The sequence below is a fragment of the Pleurodeles waltl genome, chromosome 5, assembly GCF_031143425.1.
Source record: "Pleurodeles waltl isolate 20211129_DDA chromosome 5, aPleWal1.hap1.20221129, whole genome shotgun sequence".
NCBI lineage: Eukaryota > Metazoa > Chordata > Amphibia > Caudata > Salamandridae > Pleurodeles > Pleurodeles waltl.
In genome coordinates this window covers 907802962-907821905 of record NC_090444.1, presented here as the reverse complement: position 1 = coordinate 907821905, position 18944 = coordinate 907802962, and the positions used below count along the sequence as shown (strand labels likewise).

The window sequence follows — 18944 nt, the reverse complement described above, 5'->3', positions numbered from 1 at the left end:
GTCATGCAACACGTAAGGCAAAGTAACCATCACTGCAAGCTTGTGACATAAGAAAGCATCATTTGGCAAAAGTATGCAAGGATGTCAAAAGAGACATGAGCACAAATGCCCTCTGAGATATCTTTGTTGACCAGGGCATACCAGATCTTTATAGAAATGATGCCCCTAAGTGACATGGTGCACTTACTCACCATTTTGCCCTTTTTTGTTCCAGGGAAGCCCACAAAGAACTGGACATCTACTCTGCCTTCTTGCATGCAGTTGATATAGTAGGACACCACCCATCTTTGGTCCAGCCCACCCTAACATCCCTCCTCCTTGACTGGATGCAGATGAGAAAAGAAAGTGGCAGGGTAACAGAATGGACCATATGAAAGGCAGAAACTTCTTTAGGTAAGACAGATGAGAAGATGTAAAGGACCAACTTATGTGGGTATGTAGGAGGCTGGCCTGGTTTGTAGTGGGTATCTAAGATACTTACACCTTATTCCAGGTCCAGTTATCCCTTATTAGTAAAATGTAGGCAGTGTCTAGCAGCTTAGGCTGTCTAGAGGTAGCTGTAGCAGGCCAGCCAAGGCTGAACTAGGAGACATGCAAAGCTCTTCCGATACCACTAAAGTCACACAGTACTTATACACAAGAAAGGGAATACTCAGTGTTACCAAATATCAGGTAAATTAACAGTCATTAAAATATTGCAAACAGTGAAAAGCACAATAGGTTGCAATGGGCCTAGGTGCAACACAAACCATATTATAAAATAGTGGAATGCGAATGTCCGTTTCCCCCCTAGGCAAGTGTAGTGTGTAGAGGGACGCTGGGAGTGTAAGAAAACACCAAAGGTAAGAAAACTACCCCACCCCAGAGCACAGGAAAACAGGAGTAAAGTACAGCAAGTTTCCTCAGAACACAATAGGAGTCATGGTAAAGGATTATGCAAAAACCAAGCAAACCTGCAAGACACCAATGATAGATTCCTGGACCTGAAGACCTGTGGAGAAAGAAGACCACATCCAAGAACAGATGAAGAGTAAAGAACAGGAGCCCCTGCTAACTCGGATGAAGGTGCAAAAGTGGATTTTCCAGTTGTAAGAAGTCAGAAATGCACCAAAGAAGACAGCTGCGGGTTCCTGCTTGGTGCAAGAGATGTCCCACATCGAGTCGTTGGATTCAGGCTGGTTTTCGTCGTTGGATTCCACCAACAAGCCTTGGTTCACGCGAATGTTGCAGTTGGCGGGAAAAGGCGGTACCTGGGGTTCTCAACTCGGACTGAGGAGACAGAGGGAGACTCTCAGCACTTTAGAGAGCCCTCGGAAGACCAGGCAGCATCCCCAGGAGTCCCAGGGCACGGGGACAAAGGAGTTGCAAAAAACAAGGTCGTCGCAGCTCTACACAAAGGGATTCCACGCTGCCGGAGAACAAGTCAGGGGGCTGAGCATCACAGGACAGAGTGCTGGGGCCCTGGGATACGCTGTGCACAAAGGATTTCTGGAGGAAGTGCACAGAAGCCCTAGGAGCTGCAAAACATGTGGTGCACAGTGGTACTGTCTGGCTCGGGAAGGCAAGCCCTTACCTCCACCAAATTTGGACAGCTGGACCTTTGGACAGTCAAGATCACTTCGGTCCACAACCTGTGTTCCAGGGATCAAGCTCGTTGACAGGATAGGAGTCCCAGAGTACCCATTGTCTTCTCAGAGAGGTGCCTGCTGAAGGATGGAAATGACTCAGTCACTCCACGGGAGATTCCTTCAGTCCTTCTGGTGCAGAATGAAGACAGGCAGTCCGTGCACAACCTGGAAATTGTTGCAGTTGCTGGCAGGAGCTGATGTTGCAGAGTTGCAGTAGCCTTCTTGGATTCTTTGTTGTAGTTACAGTGTTCCTGGAGCAGTCTGCGGTTGATTCGTCAGTCAGAAGCTGATGCAGAGGAGTCCTGCTGGAGTCTTGCAAACGGAATCTGAGGAAACACCCACAGGGGAGCCCCTAAATAGCCCTCAGAGGGGGACTGGTCACCTAACCAGGTATGGACCTATCAGGAGGGGTCTCTGAATTCACCTGCTGGCACTAGCCACTCAGATGATCCCAGAGTTCACTGACCATCCTGAAAACAAGATGGCAGAACCCTGGGGCACTCTGGAGGAGCTCTGAGCACCCCCCTGGGGTAGTGATGGACAGGGGAGTGGTCACTGGATAATGCAAGGAGGGCATCATCTGTGCACTTCAAAGCACTTCCAGAGGACACCTATTTCCAAAGGGAGAGGGTGTAACACCCCCCTCCTAAAGGAAATGCATTGTTGTTCCTTCCTGGGTTTGCGCTGCTGAAGCCCCAGGAGGGCAGAAGCCTATCTGTGAGGTGGCAGCAGCTGGGGCTGCAGTGAAAACCTCAAAAGACTGGTATGGCAGTACTGGGGGTCCATGGTGGAGCCCCCAGGGTAAATGGAATTTACCCCTCCTCTCCCCCCATACCAGAATCGGATGATTGGGGGTACAATTTCTCAATCTTAGACACATCACATGGCCATATTCGGGGTTACCATTGTGAAGCTACATATATGTATTGACATATGTGTAGTGTACGCTTATAATGGTATCCCCGTGCTCACGAAGTCTGGGAAATTGGTCCTGGACAACGTGGGGGCACCTTTGCTAGTGCAAGGGTGCCCTCACATACAGTAATTTGCACCTAGCCTTCAGTAACTGAATGTTAGACATATAGGTGACTTATAAGTTACTTGGTGCAGTGAAAAATGGATGTGAAATACTGTTTGCACTAATTCACTCAGCTGTAATGGCAGTATGAAGGAGTGTTTGTATGAGCTCCTTATGGATGGCAAAAGAAATGCTCCTGGAACCCCAATGCCCTGGGTACCTAGGGACCATATACTAGGAACGTATAAGGGGGTGAGTCCAGTGTGCCAATATGGATTGGAATATGGAGTCACTAGACAATAGTGACAAATTTGGAGCGCAGAGAGAGCATCGGAGTTCTGGTTAGGAGGACTCCAGTGCCACAGTCAAGCATACTGACATTTAGGCCACAAACTATGAGCACTGGGATCCTGACTAGCAGGATCCCCTTGAGACAGTAAAAACACACTGACAAACAGGTAGAAATTGGGGGTAACATGCCAAGAAAGATGGTACTTTCCTACAGGGAATAAAACTGATAAGGCGGACAAACCAAATGGGCCTGAAGTTTTCCAATATAGAATGCAGAAATCATCACCCCTAACAGAACTATTTTCAGAGTAAGGATCTGAACTGAACAACCGTGCATTACCTTAAACAGAGATACCATTAAGAAAGTCGAAACAAGGGTCAAAATCCCACTGAGGAACAATAAATGGAGTGGCCAGGAACAAGTAAAGTAAACGTATATGAACATGTGTTACTAATGGGGTTTTAAACAAGAAAGTGTGGTCAGGAAGACATGTAAATGCAGGCTGAGCTGGCTGGAGCAGAGGAACAGATTATCCTGATGCATAAGCAAGTCAGCTATATGTTAAAGCGAAAGAGGAAGTTGAATACCGAGCGCCGACAGATTGCCTTACATAGAGAGACCAGAGTTGCAAGCCACCGAGCCACATCCGAACCCCGAATACCATGTTCCATCGTTGTGCAAGTCTGAAAGGGTCATCTGCTAATGACATCGTCTGCAAAGCTTAAAGCCTGAGGCCTTTTGAAGAGACTATTGTTGCTATTGAAAACTTAGGGATTTGTTGCTGAGATACTGAGACTGCATTGATGATCAGCAGAAAAACAGGAACTGACATCAGCACACAGAATGGCGTCAATTATACTCGGGGACACAACGGAAAGCAGTGTTCTGGGTGGTGCCAAGTTGCACAGCTGGGGAGTTACTGGTGGGAAAACATTTTCCGTGCCAGTAAGAAGCCAGGAAGGAGTATTCATAAGGAAAGAAATCTGCACAAAGTGAATCTTTCAGAACGTTTGGCATTGTTTTGTAACATCTATCTCTGCTAGAATGAGTGACAATCAACTTAATTTGTTAAACAGCTGTAAAGAACACAATTTGAAAAGGCTGCTTTCTCACTGGTTCAACCTAGCCAATGAAAAAAGTAAAATAAGATGCTATTTCTAAGTTCATACTCCAGCTGTGCTGACCGGGTCCACTGGATACAAGCCATGTTGGCTAAAGATGTTTAAACTTAAAAGGTCAAATGGATCAAGTCCCAGATCATTCACAGAATGTCATCCTTGGAAGGGGATGTGCCAACTGGTAACATCTTGACAACTGGCTTATTCAGGGTTATCGCACAGATATTAAGGCAGATTGAGCAAGCACAAGCTTAATCAACTTATTTGTCAGAAAATTTTAATTTCATAGGAGCAAGAATCGAAAGAAGGACCACCTTACACAGGTAAACAGACAACTAATGTAGGCTACAACTTGAAGATTTCAAAACGTGCTGATTTACTGAAGTGCCCACATAAAATGATACAGGATACCTTCTCAGTAAGTGAAGATACCTCTTCTCTGAGCCCGCATGCTACCAGTTTCATGTCAGACACACAGCCCATGTTCCCCATGCTCTCCATTGGTAGGTATGTGCCTGTGTGTCATTTACGTTCTGACATTCATTCCAGACCGGCAGATAGTTATCTTCTTATTTTTTTGTCCTGTTACCATTTAACCACAAGCCTCCTTGCTTTAGAGAAACCTACAACAAATCAACATGATGGTACCCCTTTCACTCTTACAGAGGAAAAGAGGTAGTGAAAAAAATAATCCAGAAAAGGTTTTTGACTGGCGCTTGGTTGGTGGCATTTTTCTGACGGACCATATAAAAGAAAGCTGGCCTTACTGCATTTGATGACCATGCATCACTAGAGCCATACTGCAGATGGGGGGGGCCTTCACACTTTGGCTTATGAACTGCCTGTGTTCCTAATTCATGGAAAGGTTATATTCTGTTCCCAGTCTATCAAAAGGGAGACCAGGCCAAACGAGTAAACTACTGCCTAGTTGCTCTCCTAGGCCCCGAAGTTAGAGCACATGCCAGAATTCTTCTAAATGATCTCGAGTGCTGGTCCACAGACAATTAAATATTACCTTTCTATCAAACAAGTTTCAGACAGAACACGACTACTGATAATATCTTTGTACTGATTCACATGACATACAAGGCAATCCACACCTGCACACCCCCCCCCTTTATTTGCATGCTTTGGAGACTACTCTGCGGCCTGGAAAGCAGAATTCTGTGGTCCAAACTGTCCAACTGGGGCATATAGTCATCTCTCCTAAACGCAACAATGTCACTCCACACGAACACCGGGGTCAGAGTTTGTGCTGGACTGGGCAATAGAGTTACAGGTCCCACTGACAACAACACCGGACTGAAACAGTGAAGCTGTTGTAAACTAAAAATGGCTCGGAGCCCACCCATTGCTTACCATTTGTTGGCTTGCATGGCACTCTTCTTTAAAGCCTCTTAATTGGTCAGTACAGGCCAAGCATTTCCATTCCTGTCTATGGAGCAGGGCCCACTCACTGATTGATTAATATTTATTAGTGCCTGTCCGCTGATTCCGATGTGATTGAGTTACCTCTTTTTAACTTCTAGGGCCCCGTAAACAGAGGGCATATGACTGGCAAAAATGTCCCCAGCAGGACAAACAAAAGTGCAAAGCTTTATTTACTACAGTTAACCGTTATTTTATTTTGTCACGTCTTCTTTTCTCACTTTGCAGTCGTTATGTTTTGTTTTTGTTTGCAGGTGCTGTTCTCAAAATATGCAGATTATATTGTTCTAAATATTGCAGAACAACATTGCTTCTTTCTTAAGTGTAATTTCCGAAAAAATGCTTTTTCACATTGTGCAGTACCACAATCCACCCCACTCCAATCCAATCCGCCCCATTCCAATGCACGTCAATCCAATCCAATCCACCCCACCTCACCAATTCACCCCACTCAATCCAATTGAACTCACACCAGTCCAATCCAATCCACCCAACTCCAATTCACTGCACTCGAAACCAAACAACTCATCCCAATCCACTCCGATTCACCACACTACAATCTTTTCAACCCAACCCAATCCAATCCAAAACAATCTGCTCCACTCAAATCTACAACAACCTACCCCACTCCAATATACAACAATCTATCCCACTCCAATCCAAAACAATCTGCCACACGCCAATCCAAAACAATGTGCCTCACTCCAATCCAAATAAATCTGTCCCACTCCAATCTGCCCCACTCCAATCCCAGACAACCTGCCCCACTCAAGTCTGCCCATACAATCCAAAACAATCTAATCTAGAAAGAAAAATCTGTCCCACTGCCCTATGCCCCACTCCAATCCAAAACAATCTGCGTCACTCCAATCCAAAACAATCCGCTCCACTCCAACCCAAAACAATCCGCTCCACTCCAATCCAAAACAATCCGCTCCACTCCAACCCAAAACAATCCGCTCCACTCCAACCCAAAACAATCCGCTCCACTCCAACCCAAAACAATCCGCTCCACTCCAACCCAAAACAATCCGCTCCACTCCAACCCAAAACAATCCGCTCCACTCCAACCCAAAACAATCCGCCACACTCCAACCCAAAACAATGTGCCACACTCCAATCCAAAACAATGTGCCACACTCCAATCCAAAACAATGTGCCACACTCCAATCCAAAACAATGTGCCACACTCCAATCCAAAACAATGTGCCACACTCCAATCTGCCTCACTCCCATTCCAAACAATCTGCCCCAAGCCAATCCAATCTCCCCACTCCAATTTGCCCCACTCAATCCACAACAATATGTCCCACTTAAATCCAAAACAATCTGTCCCACTTAAATCCAAAACAATCTGTCCCACTTAAATCCAAAACAATCTGTCCCACTTAAATCCAAAACAATCTGTCCCACTTAAATCCAAAACAATCTGTCCCACTTAAATCCAAAACAATCTGTCCCACTTAAATCCAAAACAATCTGTCCCACTTAAATCCAAAACAATCTGTCCCACTCCAATCCAAAACAATCTGTCCCACTCCAATCCAAAACAATCTGTCCCACTCCAATCCAAAACAATCTGTCCCACTCCAATCCAAAACAATCTGCCCCACTCCAATCCAAAACAATCTGCCCCACTCCAATCCAAAACAATCTGCCCCACTCCAATCCAAAACAATCTGCCCCACTCCAATCCAAAACAATCTGCCCCACTCCAATCCAAAACAATCTGCCCCACTCCAATCCAAAACAATCTGCCCCACTCCAATCCAAAACAATCTGCCCCACTCCAATCCAAAACAATCTGCCCCACTCCAATCCAAAACAATCTGCCCCACTCCAATCCAAAACAATCTGCCCCACTCCAATCCAAAACAATCTGCCCCACTCCAATCCAAAACAATCTGCCCCACTCCAAACTGCCCCACTCCAATGCAAAACAATGTGCCCCAATCTAATCTGCTCAACTCCAACCTATTCCCCTCCACTCCAATTCACATCACTACACATTCCACCCCACTCTAAGCCAATCCAATCCCCCACCACAGTTCACTTCACCCCACTCTAATCCATCCAGTCCACCCCACTCTGATCCAATCAAACCCACTCTAGCCCTACCCACTCAAGCCCAATCCACCCCACTCCAATCCAATCCAACTCACTCCTGTTCAATCTAATCTACTACACTTTAGTCCAATTTAATCCACCCCAATTCACCGCGTTCTAAACCAATCCACTTTACCCGAATCCAATGCAATCCACCCAGTCCTATCACTCCAGGTCAATCCAATCTACCCCACTCCAATCCACCTCACCCCATTTCAATCCACCACACTCCAATCCATTTTACCCAGTCCACCCACTCCAATCTACCCCCTCCACCCACTCTAGCCCAATCCAATCCACCCCACTCTACTCTACTCCAATCCAATCCACCAGACTACTTAAATCAACTCCAACCTATGCCACCCCACTCCATGACACTCTCTGCCACTGAACCACTGAGATCTACACTAGGACACACAACTCTAGGACACTCTACTACCCCTACTCCACTCTATTCCAACAAATCCACTCCACAACACTACTCCCCCAATCCACTCTATGACACTCCATACAACTAACTTTTAGCCATTCTGAACAGCAGCCAAAATGCATTGCCAAGACAATTACTCTTGTTTAGGCAAGACCAATTGGCTTTGCCAATGCCTGTTATTTAATGCGGGGGATACGGATATGTGAGTAGGCACTAAGGTATTGTCTGAACACAGAAGATGTATGTAAGTCATCCCATTTCGCAATGTTTTTAAAGCTCATATTTGTGAGATTAAACATGCAAGTGTTTTAGGTTTTATTATTTCTGTACAAAGGCCAGAGAACAAACGTTTTGCAATAAACTTGAACTAGAGAAGACCAATAATCCGAATATTATATATGAAGAAGAACAATGCCTGTATACAAAAATGGAATCACTGAGGAACCATCTATGGATGATCGCAACCATGACACTCGGGTCTAAAAGGCATCAGTCTTTTAAGGTAATGCCAGTATTACATATTCCTCAAGGCAGAATGCAAGTTTACTGCTAGATAAGCTAGCAGTACCAAAATGGCAACGCATGCTGGTGCTTCAACTTTCACTTCCTTGGTGCTTTTCGACTGTTGCTATGATACAAGTGGTTGGGGACTTAGGAAGAGTTTGAGCAAGTGCTTATCAAAGGCAGAATTAACCACGATGATTAATCGGGGGAGGGGGCGGGGTGAACTCAGATTTCCCAACAATCAGGCTGGCATGTAATGTTAAAATGTATTATACGACCAGCAGGGCGCATGAGGCAGTGAAAAGGGAAGGAATGCGAATTGGTAGAGGGTACTAAGAGAGAAATCACAACATTTTGTAACATAACCAACATTATTGAAGACTTTCAAAACAGAGAGGGAGAAAGTGTCTGTGTCTTTTTCTCTGTATGCATGTAACAATTCCTGGTGAAGTCTGACAGACACCTTAACACACCCAACTGAAAGCGCCTGTACTACATAATTTACCAGAAAATAGATTTATTAGGGTGGGTGTAACATCCCAAACACCCCCCCACGTCCCCCTAGCCCGTAGCTACGCCACTGGAAGTGAGCTGCCCTACTACCACATGAATGGGTACTAGCTCCGAGCAGGCCAGAGCAATGATAGCGCCACATATCACATTTTTTCCGAGCCTCACGTTTATGTGAAAAGGGCCGGCAAAAGAAACGCAGCATCACAGCCAGCCACCAGAGGGCGCCCTCGGCCAATACAAAGAAAGCAAGTGAATTCAAACCTGAGAAGGCTGAAGGCTGCATCCCCGACCACATCGCCTCCCAAAGCTGCTAACCTCCATGTGAGAAGGGAGAAAAACACTGAACTACCCTTTTGCCTACCAACTGATCCAAGTACCGGCATGAGCAAAAGAAGGTTGAGGCTCCATCCCCACTTGAAGCTATGGGAGCCAACCAGCAAGCCTATTATAGGCACGGGGAGAGCTGCGCGCCCCCTAGTAGCAGTCTGCCACCACCGCGGGAAAAAAAAAAGAATGGCCTCCTTCCGCACCGAGCGCAGCACTGCTGCACCTCTTCCAGCACAAGAAAGAAAGACTTTCATGAAGTGCAGAGTGCCACATCCTTAAAGGAGAAAGCCCTCAGAGAAAGAGATCAGAATGAACATAAGGTTCTGATGATGCCCAGCACCTTCTATGGTGCCAACAGACAATGTGAGGATCACTCTCTTTAGCAAAGTGAGCGAGCTCCCACGTGGCAACCCGCCTGACCCCGGAACACGATCAGGTACTGCACTAAGTTCTGGGCTGCCAAAACTGCCACAGCAGAGACACTTCCAAGGGAAGTCCCAGCTGTTTGAGCTGCTGTCTCACAGGCAGGAAGGATTCCTGGACAAAGGCATTGGCAAAGCCAATAAGTATCAGCAATGCCCTAGCTGTAGCCTTATCAATGTGAATGTCTTTAAGCTATGCTGCCTAGCAACACATCTGCTTTTCAGCATGACTGAAGTCACTGAAAAAAGCACTATGATGCGGCCAGCGAAAGTTACGTCAGAGCTTTTTTGAAGCAGCATGATACAGTTATGCAATATTCTGAGACATTAAAGACCTCATGAAAGAAAATGCACACATATGTATATTCCTTACTGAAATGCTCTAGGAATTAAACCTGCACTGTTGTTTATTTTGCAGGCTGCACAAACTGGTCAGGCAAAGAAAGCATATCTGCAAATTCAAAAATGACATAAAAAGACTTTCTTAAGTAGAGATTTCATTTTTAACATTAACAAGGCTCGTTTGGTGTAGGGGCTGGGGCTCCCTCATAAAAAATACTGCTCCTTATCGTCCCCAGTGGCACAATTTTTTGATAAAATAACAATATTACCATTGACCATTTCTGAAATACAACATACACTGAAATGTCCCCCGGCTTCCTTAAGTAATATATGATTTTTATCACAAAGAATCTTCACTTCAGCAAACTTGGAAAAATGAAGACTGCGTCCACCTTGCCTACATTCCAACCTGTGGCCTGCTGATGTAGCGCACATCTCTCCTATGGGCACTAGGCTCTCTGAGCTATTTAATCAACATGCTGCTCTGCACATTACTTTTTTGCATGATTTATATTGGCTTGATAAAGAATATTTCATTTTAACATCCGGCATGTTTCTCACTAGGCTAAACTCAGCGGCAGCGGCCCCTTTCGGACAGCAATCTTGTCCAAAAATTAATTCCTGCAGCACATCTGACAAATGCGCAGGGCTCGGATGTACTAGGCAAACATGCAATGTTTCCGCTTAACCTTGAAATCCTAAGCATGCCTTGTCCCGGAAAGTCTGCTGGTGGTGTATCTTGCTGCTAATTTAAGAACACTATTATCAATCAGTAAACATGGGTTAAAAATACCCTGTGGCTAATCTAGATCTTGTTTTTTACAACGGCAGAGAGGATCGCGTTATCTTTCATGTCTCATGGTCATCATTGGCGACAGCACTTTAGTGGTAGCAGGGAGGGCTTTCCAGAGGGAGGAAGTAGATGCTTCATAATGGTGGCGACAGTGAAATTATCACCACTCAGGGACTTATTGTATGTATTTTAATAGGTTCAAACTCAAAGCTCCTGGGTGCCCACAGTGGGGACGGAACAGATATAAACACAAAGTGGCGCACAGAGTTCCCATTCGGGTAGTAAAACATCCATATCTGGGGTTGCTGAGGACCCCCTCAAGTCCTGTCTCCAGGTGGCACTGTGCTTGGCCGACAGGGTATGTTCTCGAGTCCTGTAAGAGCTATACTCAGATGTTTCACTAGAGCCGCCAGATGTGCGGCGTTGCATTGGTCCGTCCGAGACTGCACTAAGTACACGGAACCGTCGATCATTCAAATGTATGAAATGTAAATTAGAGGACACCCACTGGTGCATAACGGAAAGCCGTCAGTCGGCGGACCGAAGCATCTGCCTCTAGATCTGTGTTGGATGATTGTGTCCACCCAATCAGAATATATGCAAACATGACCCCTGTCCGATGGTGGACCCTGGCCACGGACTTCATTTAATAACAAGAAGCGCTGCACTTCAGTGCCACAACTTAGCCATTGTATTTTAAGAAAATTTAGCAAATGTAGAAATGACGAGGGTAAGGTTGACGGTATTTTAGCGCTGCAATGAGTGTGGAAACAATGTGACAAAAAGGATGCATAAATGTATGAATTTACTTAACTGCGCTTAGCAATTATAAACCGCCAGCAGTTCATCTTCTCTCGACTGGCACTCTAACGGCTTAAAATGTGGCATGACTAGTCACCCATTTAAAAAAAAAAAAAAAAGTAGTCCCAAAACCATGCTTAAAAAATGGCTGCTGCGTATGTTAACAGTAGTTGGCCGGTGCTGTTGGGGAGAGCTAAACACCGGAAAAGGCATGACGTATGCATGCCTTTGACAAATGGGGAGAGTGCCAGAGCGATGATGGTGCCAGCAAATGAGAAGCAATGGGCTCGCTGTTAGCTCACAAAGTAGACACAGCATGTCTCAGTTCGAGCAAGCGCCTGAGACCACTGTTTTACTGCAGTGCAGCCAGAGTGCCACCAGGTGGCACATAGGCAATGTGGGGCTTCAGAAAAGAGGCTGTACCAGCTAGCATTCCCCAGCACCGAATGACCACCACTGGCCCGCCATTGAGAGTGTCACATAGAGTGACCAACCCTGCCAAGCATGCCCAAACCTAGGCAGGACCAGGCGCCGCAACGGTGCAGTCTTGAGGCACAAACACTACATCCTTGAGTGGAGGCTGAAGGAAGGTGATCCAGTGAGAGGAGCACCAAGAAGATACCCAAGGAAGGGACAGGACCTGCCAAAGGTCCATGAAGACAAAGAGCCAAGTCCTACTGACAGGACAGGACCCTCGAGACGTTCAAGAGGAGAAAGAGTCAAGTCCTATTGACAGGACTGGGCCTGTGAGAGGCTGCAACAGAAGAAGGTACACTGTCCTAGGAAAATAACACGACCAGCAAGAATTCCATGTGCAGTGAACATGCAACATGTGGCCAGATGCCACATCACAACAAGCAAGGAGAGAGCGTGGCACTACGCCACATCACAAAGGAAGGAAAAAGAAGAGAAGAGAGTGGGACCACACTTGTCACACTGAAAGACCCGACAACCACAGGTGCGCAGGAGTGAAGAAATACGTTCAAGATCAAGGACTCATACTACCACCCAAGAGTGCATTCATCTACACAAGCCAGCCACCAGGGTGCAGTGATACCACTGGAGACAGCCCAGCAGGAGTACTGAACCTAAGCCGCCTGCATGCATGAGCCATGTACCTGCCCCACGCTTCACAGTGCGACAATCCATCCACCGGTCACTTCAGGCAAATGGCATCCCTGCTAGTTAGAGCGCTTGCCAAAGAAGAAGAGCCACACGTGGCTACAAAGTCCCTCCAGTCATCTTCACTCCAAGCAAGACCTTGCCACCTATAGCGCAAGTTGTCAACACCTAAGGACCATCTCCCCACCAGAGTGGAGCCTTACGCCTGTGAAACATCAACAACAGGGGAACCGACAGGGCATTCCTGGCGCCATGGGAGACCAATCACCCAGGTACAATGTGTTAGGCCCCACATTCACCTGAGTCCTGCTGACAAGAGCACACAGACCATGAGACACCCACCCATTGTGGTTGTACAAGCGACTTGGCCGTGGCCCGGTTGAACAGCCCTGTCCAGCCCACGCAGTCCTGTACCAACCCAGCAAAAAAGGGCCTCCAGGAAATTCAGACATGACGGAATCCTGGCACAAGAGATGAGTCTGAAGCTGCTGCATCAATGGGTACCGGGAAGCACCAGGCCTCAGAGGAAGACGTCAAAACATAGCACTGTTGTCCCAGTCTTTGCAGGTTTGCCATCCAAGGAGCCAAGGGACCTCCAAATAAATCTTTGCAGTGGATTCCACCAAATCCCATGGTGCAAGCCCAGTTAATCAGCTGACAACTCCAAAACCATGAGAGCAAGCACGACTGACCAACTAGACGTGTGAACTGTAATCCATCTGACATGCTGACGAAGGATTCGGGCTCCATCTACACCGTGTTCATGCCCAGAGTTGTCTGGTTAAACTACAGACGCGTGTGGTGATTACCGGGAGCTCCCAGAGGCACCTGTCCAGTGATCCTATACTGTTCTGCAGAATGCCTGATGGGACGGAGAGACTCAGTAGTGTTTTATTGTGTTGTTTATTTTATTTCTTTTCCACAGGTTGGACGTGTTTACTTTTCAATAACGTTTGGGAGGAATGTAGTTTCCTGCTGGACACATTCCAGTGTTTCCACCAACCACTCTGTAAGGGCTGGCTCCACACTCACCCCACACCCATTCATCGCAGGCGCCGCCAGTCAGGTAATCCTGCCAATAAAAGAGGCAAGGCGCATGTGCCCTCAGGCCAGTTATCTACCACTAATACTAGTGCCCATGTTTTGCATAATGCAGCATGTGGGCCTAGGGCCCAGGACATGACAACTACAAGCCTGTACCACCCTTTGTACAAGTGAAGGCACTATGTCCTTTTGACTTATTTCATGGTCTATAACATAGGACATCACATCTCATTTGGATACATAGACACAGATAGGGTCCACCGTATCAAAATGCTCTCTTTTATTAAAAACTTTGAGAAAAATTGTAACACTGCCATCCTTCGATGCAAGGAAATTAATTGTGACCTCAGTAAGTAACTCAAAACTTGATTATGCCAACTCTGTCTTTGCAGGCCTTCCTCTTCCTGCATAAACTTCACAAATTATTCAAAATGAGGCCACACGGCTGATCTTTCTTCTTTCAAGACATACTCACACAACACTCTTAATAGGAGCACTTCACTGGCTTCGGATAAAGAAGTGAATCCACTTTAAAATGTGTTGCATCATGCTTACAATTCTGGATACGACTGGTTACTTTTTTCTGGTGAAGAGATTCAAGAGGTACATACCCTCCCGCAACTTGATATCTAGAGAGGCAAAAAGCCTTGTCTCTTAATTTCGCAAATACAGCTCAGGTGGTCATAATTTTCTTTTTTAGTGTTGGCCACTTTTCCCTGAAATGCCATGCCAGACAAAGTTCAGATGGATCAGGAACTCAGGACTTTTCTCAGACTGCTGAAAACAGGCTCACAACAGCAACTAATATCTGGTTATGTGCTCAATCAACTTTGTGTTTGCAGGTGACGGGAAACCATTGGCGAACATGCGCTCTACAAATAGTAATAACATAATAACGGAACATCTCCTGGGACTTCAGACCATTCTCTTATCTGCTGTAAACTATCCACGCACACAGCTGGGAAGATGCAAATGAAGGGTCATCAGCAGAGACCAACTTCTCAAAACAATATACCCCTGGATAAATCGCACATCCTGAATTCCCCCAGAGCCACCAATGACGAGGAAAGAAATAGGTCAGTCTGCACAAGAGAAAATATTTTCCAAGGTGCCCAGCCTGAAAGCTTCCTTTAGAAACACAAAATCACAGTTCTCTTTCTAATATTCATTGAGAAAATGTAATTATTGAAGATCAGTCCATATAGTGTTATAACAAATTTTAAAGAAACATTTGATGAAACATAGCAGCTGAAAAGGACTTAGAATGACAGAGCCTACCACATAATTTTTTCCAGTCAATCCCAGATCAGTGTTACATGCATATACTTTGTTATTACAGGGTTTATTCATTCCCTAGCACTTCTCTTGCCGAGCTTCTCTCAGATTCCAAAAAACTCACATTAATTGAAATTAAGTGACCAGCAGACCTGAAAATCCATTTATACAGGAAGTAGAAAGTGATTACCTAACCACTCATACATGCACCAACTGACTTCTGGGATAACTAGATCAACAAAGTTTCAGGCACCAGATACTGGCTCACACACAAGAGAAAGGATATATAACTCTCACGAAGTAGATTGTGGTAAAAAATGTCAATATTTTGTTCATCAAACAAAACTGTGTTAAAAGACCAAAATACACAATCTTGAAACATGGCATAAAGATAACACCCTTTTACCTATTAAATCAGCCTCTGCAGCCAAGTCATAATAGTATGAAAATGCATAAAACTCCAAGTCCATTATTTCCTTTGCTTTATGCACTTTGTTGTACAGCATTTTCTCCACTTTGTTGAAGCATGATTCAAAGAGTGGTTCACCTGCGGAAAGTGAACAAAAAAACAATCAAATAAGCAGCTAAGCATAAACAACTGATAAAGAGAAATAAAATAGCTATTAAAAAAATCAAAACGGTCGTGGCAATCCTTAACACTGGTTGTAATTAGACTCTGTCAGATTCCCATAGCACACACAACCTAAGCTCAGCATTAAAACCTTAGGTCCAGGTCAAAATAGACAATATCGCACACACAAAAGGCAGTGGGAGGAATGCTTGCAATAGCTCTACCCACTGGCAATCACCCAGGGTAGTATTTAAACCCATCATTGTTTTGCCCACTATGCCACCTCAGTTTGGGCCGATCCATCCGCATATCAGTCTTAACCCTGCTTTAACAGGAGGGGCATGGCCAAGATGGTGGCGAGTGCGGTCGCTTGAATTAGAGCTCCGCACGCGGCCTACAATTATCCTGCAATCCCTCGATCCCCAGGCGTTAAAAACCCCCGGACCCGCATGCTTTATGCTTAATAATATCCTGAGATCCCGGAAACCTGACCCAACCGACGCAGCGGTCCGCCCGGGGCCCGGACGGAGATGAGACGCGGATGCGCACCCAGCGCGGAGCCAAACGATCCAGCGGTCGCAGCGGCTGTGCCCTGCGCGTAGGTACGGAGGGACGCCAACGAGGCGGGCGGGGACGGCGGAGAGCTGCGGATACACCCCTGCATGAGTTGACCATTGTGAGGGCGCATGCCACAGGCGCCCAATCTGACGTACAGCTTAAGACTCCGGACGGACAACTGGGCCCGATCGCTGAGCACGCGCATGGCGGCACGGCACGGTTGTGATCCAGGTACGATCGCGGATGGAACCGCGGCGCGGAACAGATGAAGACCGAACTTTTTGGGAACTGCTACTCAATTACACCGAACACTTGCATGCCGAAGAGAGACCCAGCCGACGGGGAGGTACGAAGCCCGGCAAAAAACGAGGAGCGCTAGCCACTTCTTACACAAAACATACATCGGAGTTCAGAGGCGAACTCAAATTACGCTGTGCCCTTTTGAAGGAGTGACTCGGGAGGGTCCAGAAGTCAAGCACTATGTGAGTTAACCACCACACCCGCCAACGAAATTGGATTCAGTGACATTTTCTAGCTTTGCGTACAGCCCGGGAGCAATGCCGTTTTTTCTTTTTCTCTTTCCCTAACATAAAACGCACAAATACGGGTGCTGCAGCGCACAATCGCCAACTGCAAATATCCAGCACAGCTCTCTCGCAGGGAGCAAAGTCGATTTTCTCCTAACATAAAACACACAGACACGGGCGTTGCAGCGCGCAGTCGTTAACTGCACACATCCGGTGCACACCTCTTGCAGAACGCATCAAGCTCCCACTGATGGGCACACGTCAAATCTCGCCTAATCGTATATAAAGAACCTTGCAATCAAGGCATAACAAATGTCGTAACCACACAAACTGGCCACCTCAACCACAACGCAATACGAAGTGAGCTCAGAACAGGCGCCACTATGGTGAAACCAAAGCCGCCGAGGGGCCAATCAGAGACCAGACTTGGGGACCCGTCAATGATGGAGAGCTCAGATCCACTGCACAAAGTGACTGAAACTCCCTACAAATCGACAAGGTACTGCAGGCAATATTAGAAACTAAAACATCCCTGGAGGGAAAGATAGATGCAATGGCAATGGAAGTTACTATACTACGCACTGAACACCGGAAGCTAGCGGATAGAGTGACCACCGTCGAATCAACTCTAGAAACATCTCAACCAAATATAGAGGACATGAAAAACCGAATACAACAACAGGAATCTGAGATAATACAGCTCCAAAGACGCGCGGTGGAAGCGGAAGGCCGCTCACGCCGAAATAACATTAGATTCATGGGATTCCCAGAGCGAATCGAGCTCCCTAACGCAGAATGCTGGCTAAAAGATCACATACTGAAACAGGAGGCCTCCCCTTTCCTGACGGTGGAGCGGGCACACCGGATCCCGGGCGGTCCTGCACGCCCAGGGGCACCCCCTCACCTATTAATAGCTAGACTGTTGAATTACCGTGACAGAGATCAAATCCTAAAGGGCTTTCGTGCGCTGGGACCCGTCGAAACTGAAAACGCAAAAATCACGGCCTATCCGGACTATACAGTGGAGATCCAGCGCAGACGCGCCACTTTTGCTAAAGCAAAACAGGTACTACACGCGACAAGAACATTCCATACTCCCTCATGTACCCTGCTAGACTACGCGTAGTTGATGGCGCCAAAACTCACATTTTCCCGTCCCCAGAGGATGTATGGACTTGGATCCACGCCAAGGGCCTAGCAGACCCCACAGATGAACACACAGAGCAAAAGGAATGGCTGACACAAAAAAAGCGCAAGAAAAGGAAATTGAAACCCAGAACCGGATCACGTCCTACTGAAAAACAAGCAGCGGACTGGCAAGCTCAAGCATTAAAGGACGTCAATAGGTTCTTGAACATTCGAACACAGCATAACCACGAAAATTGCACCTCGGACTCGTTGGAGACCCCGCAAAGCCTGCCCGCATCCCCACTAATCTTGGGACCGGCGGTCACGCCGCGCACCGCAGACGACCTTTAAAAGGTGACACATAGATGCAGCGATCAACCTACTCCGGAAGTCATAAACAATATGTGCCCACGACCTGCGTGCTCTCCGGCCTATGCGTGCCTGAAGGGGAGAAGACGACATCCGAATGGGCCGACTTTCGAGGCAACCTTGGACCATATACTACAACAGCCCCCTAACCCAGATGGGTTCCCGTATGGACACGAATCGGCTCGAAGCCACTCTTGCACCCATTGTGCCTGGTTATTCACGCTTTTCCTTGTTTCCCCCTTTCTTCTATACTTCTTTCTCCTCTGACTCTCCAAGGTATGTACTAGTCACGCCACACTCAAGGGTTGGTCCGACTCGGGGGTAGGGGGGTGATGGGTGAGGGACACTGCAAATCCTACTTGACAATGCGCACTGCTTGCGATGCGTACACATAACGATTTAATGACATACAACATTGTAACCTGGAACATAAGGGGTCTAGCTAATCCTACTAAAAGACGCAGAGTACATACATATCTCAGACGCCACAAGGTACATATAGCCATACTACAGGAGACCCATGCTACCACACAAGAATTAAAGGAAATTAATAAGAGCTGGGCGGGCACTGTCTATGGAACTAAAATATCCAAATATGCCAAGGGAGTACTGATCTGGATCGCCTCAG

General features: G+C 46.6%; 1 protein-coding gene across 1 annotated transcript in view; it reads right to left on the bottom strand.

The window, feature by feature from the left end:
- ENTPD6 (ectonucleoside triphosphate diphosphohydrolase 6) overlaps nt 1-18944 on the bottom strand; it is a 296348-nt gene that overhangs the window by 82578 nt on the left and 194826 nt on the right. The window contains exon 11 of the mRNA XM_069235036.1: nt 15570-15710. Within this exon, the coding sequence (XP_069091137.1) occupies nt 15570-15710 (141 nt within the window). The remainder of the gene's footprint in view (nt 1-15569; nt 15711-18944) is intronic.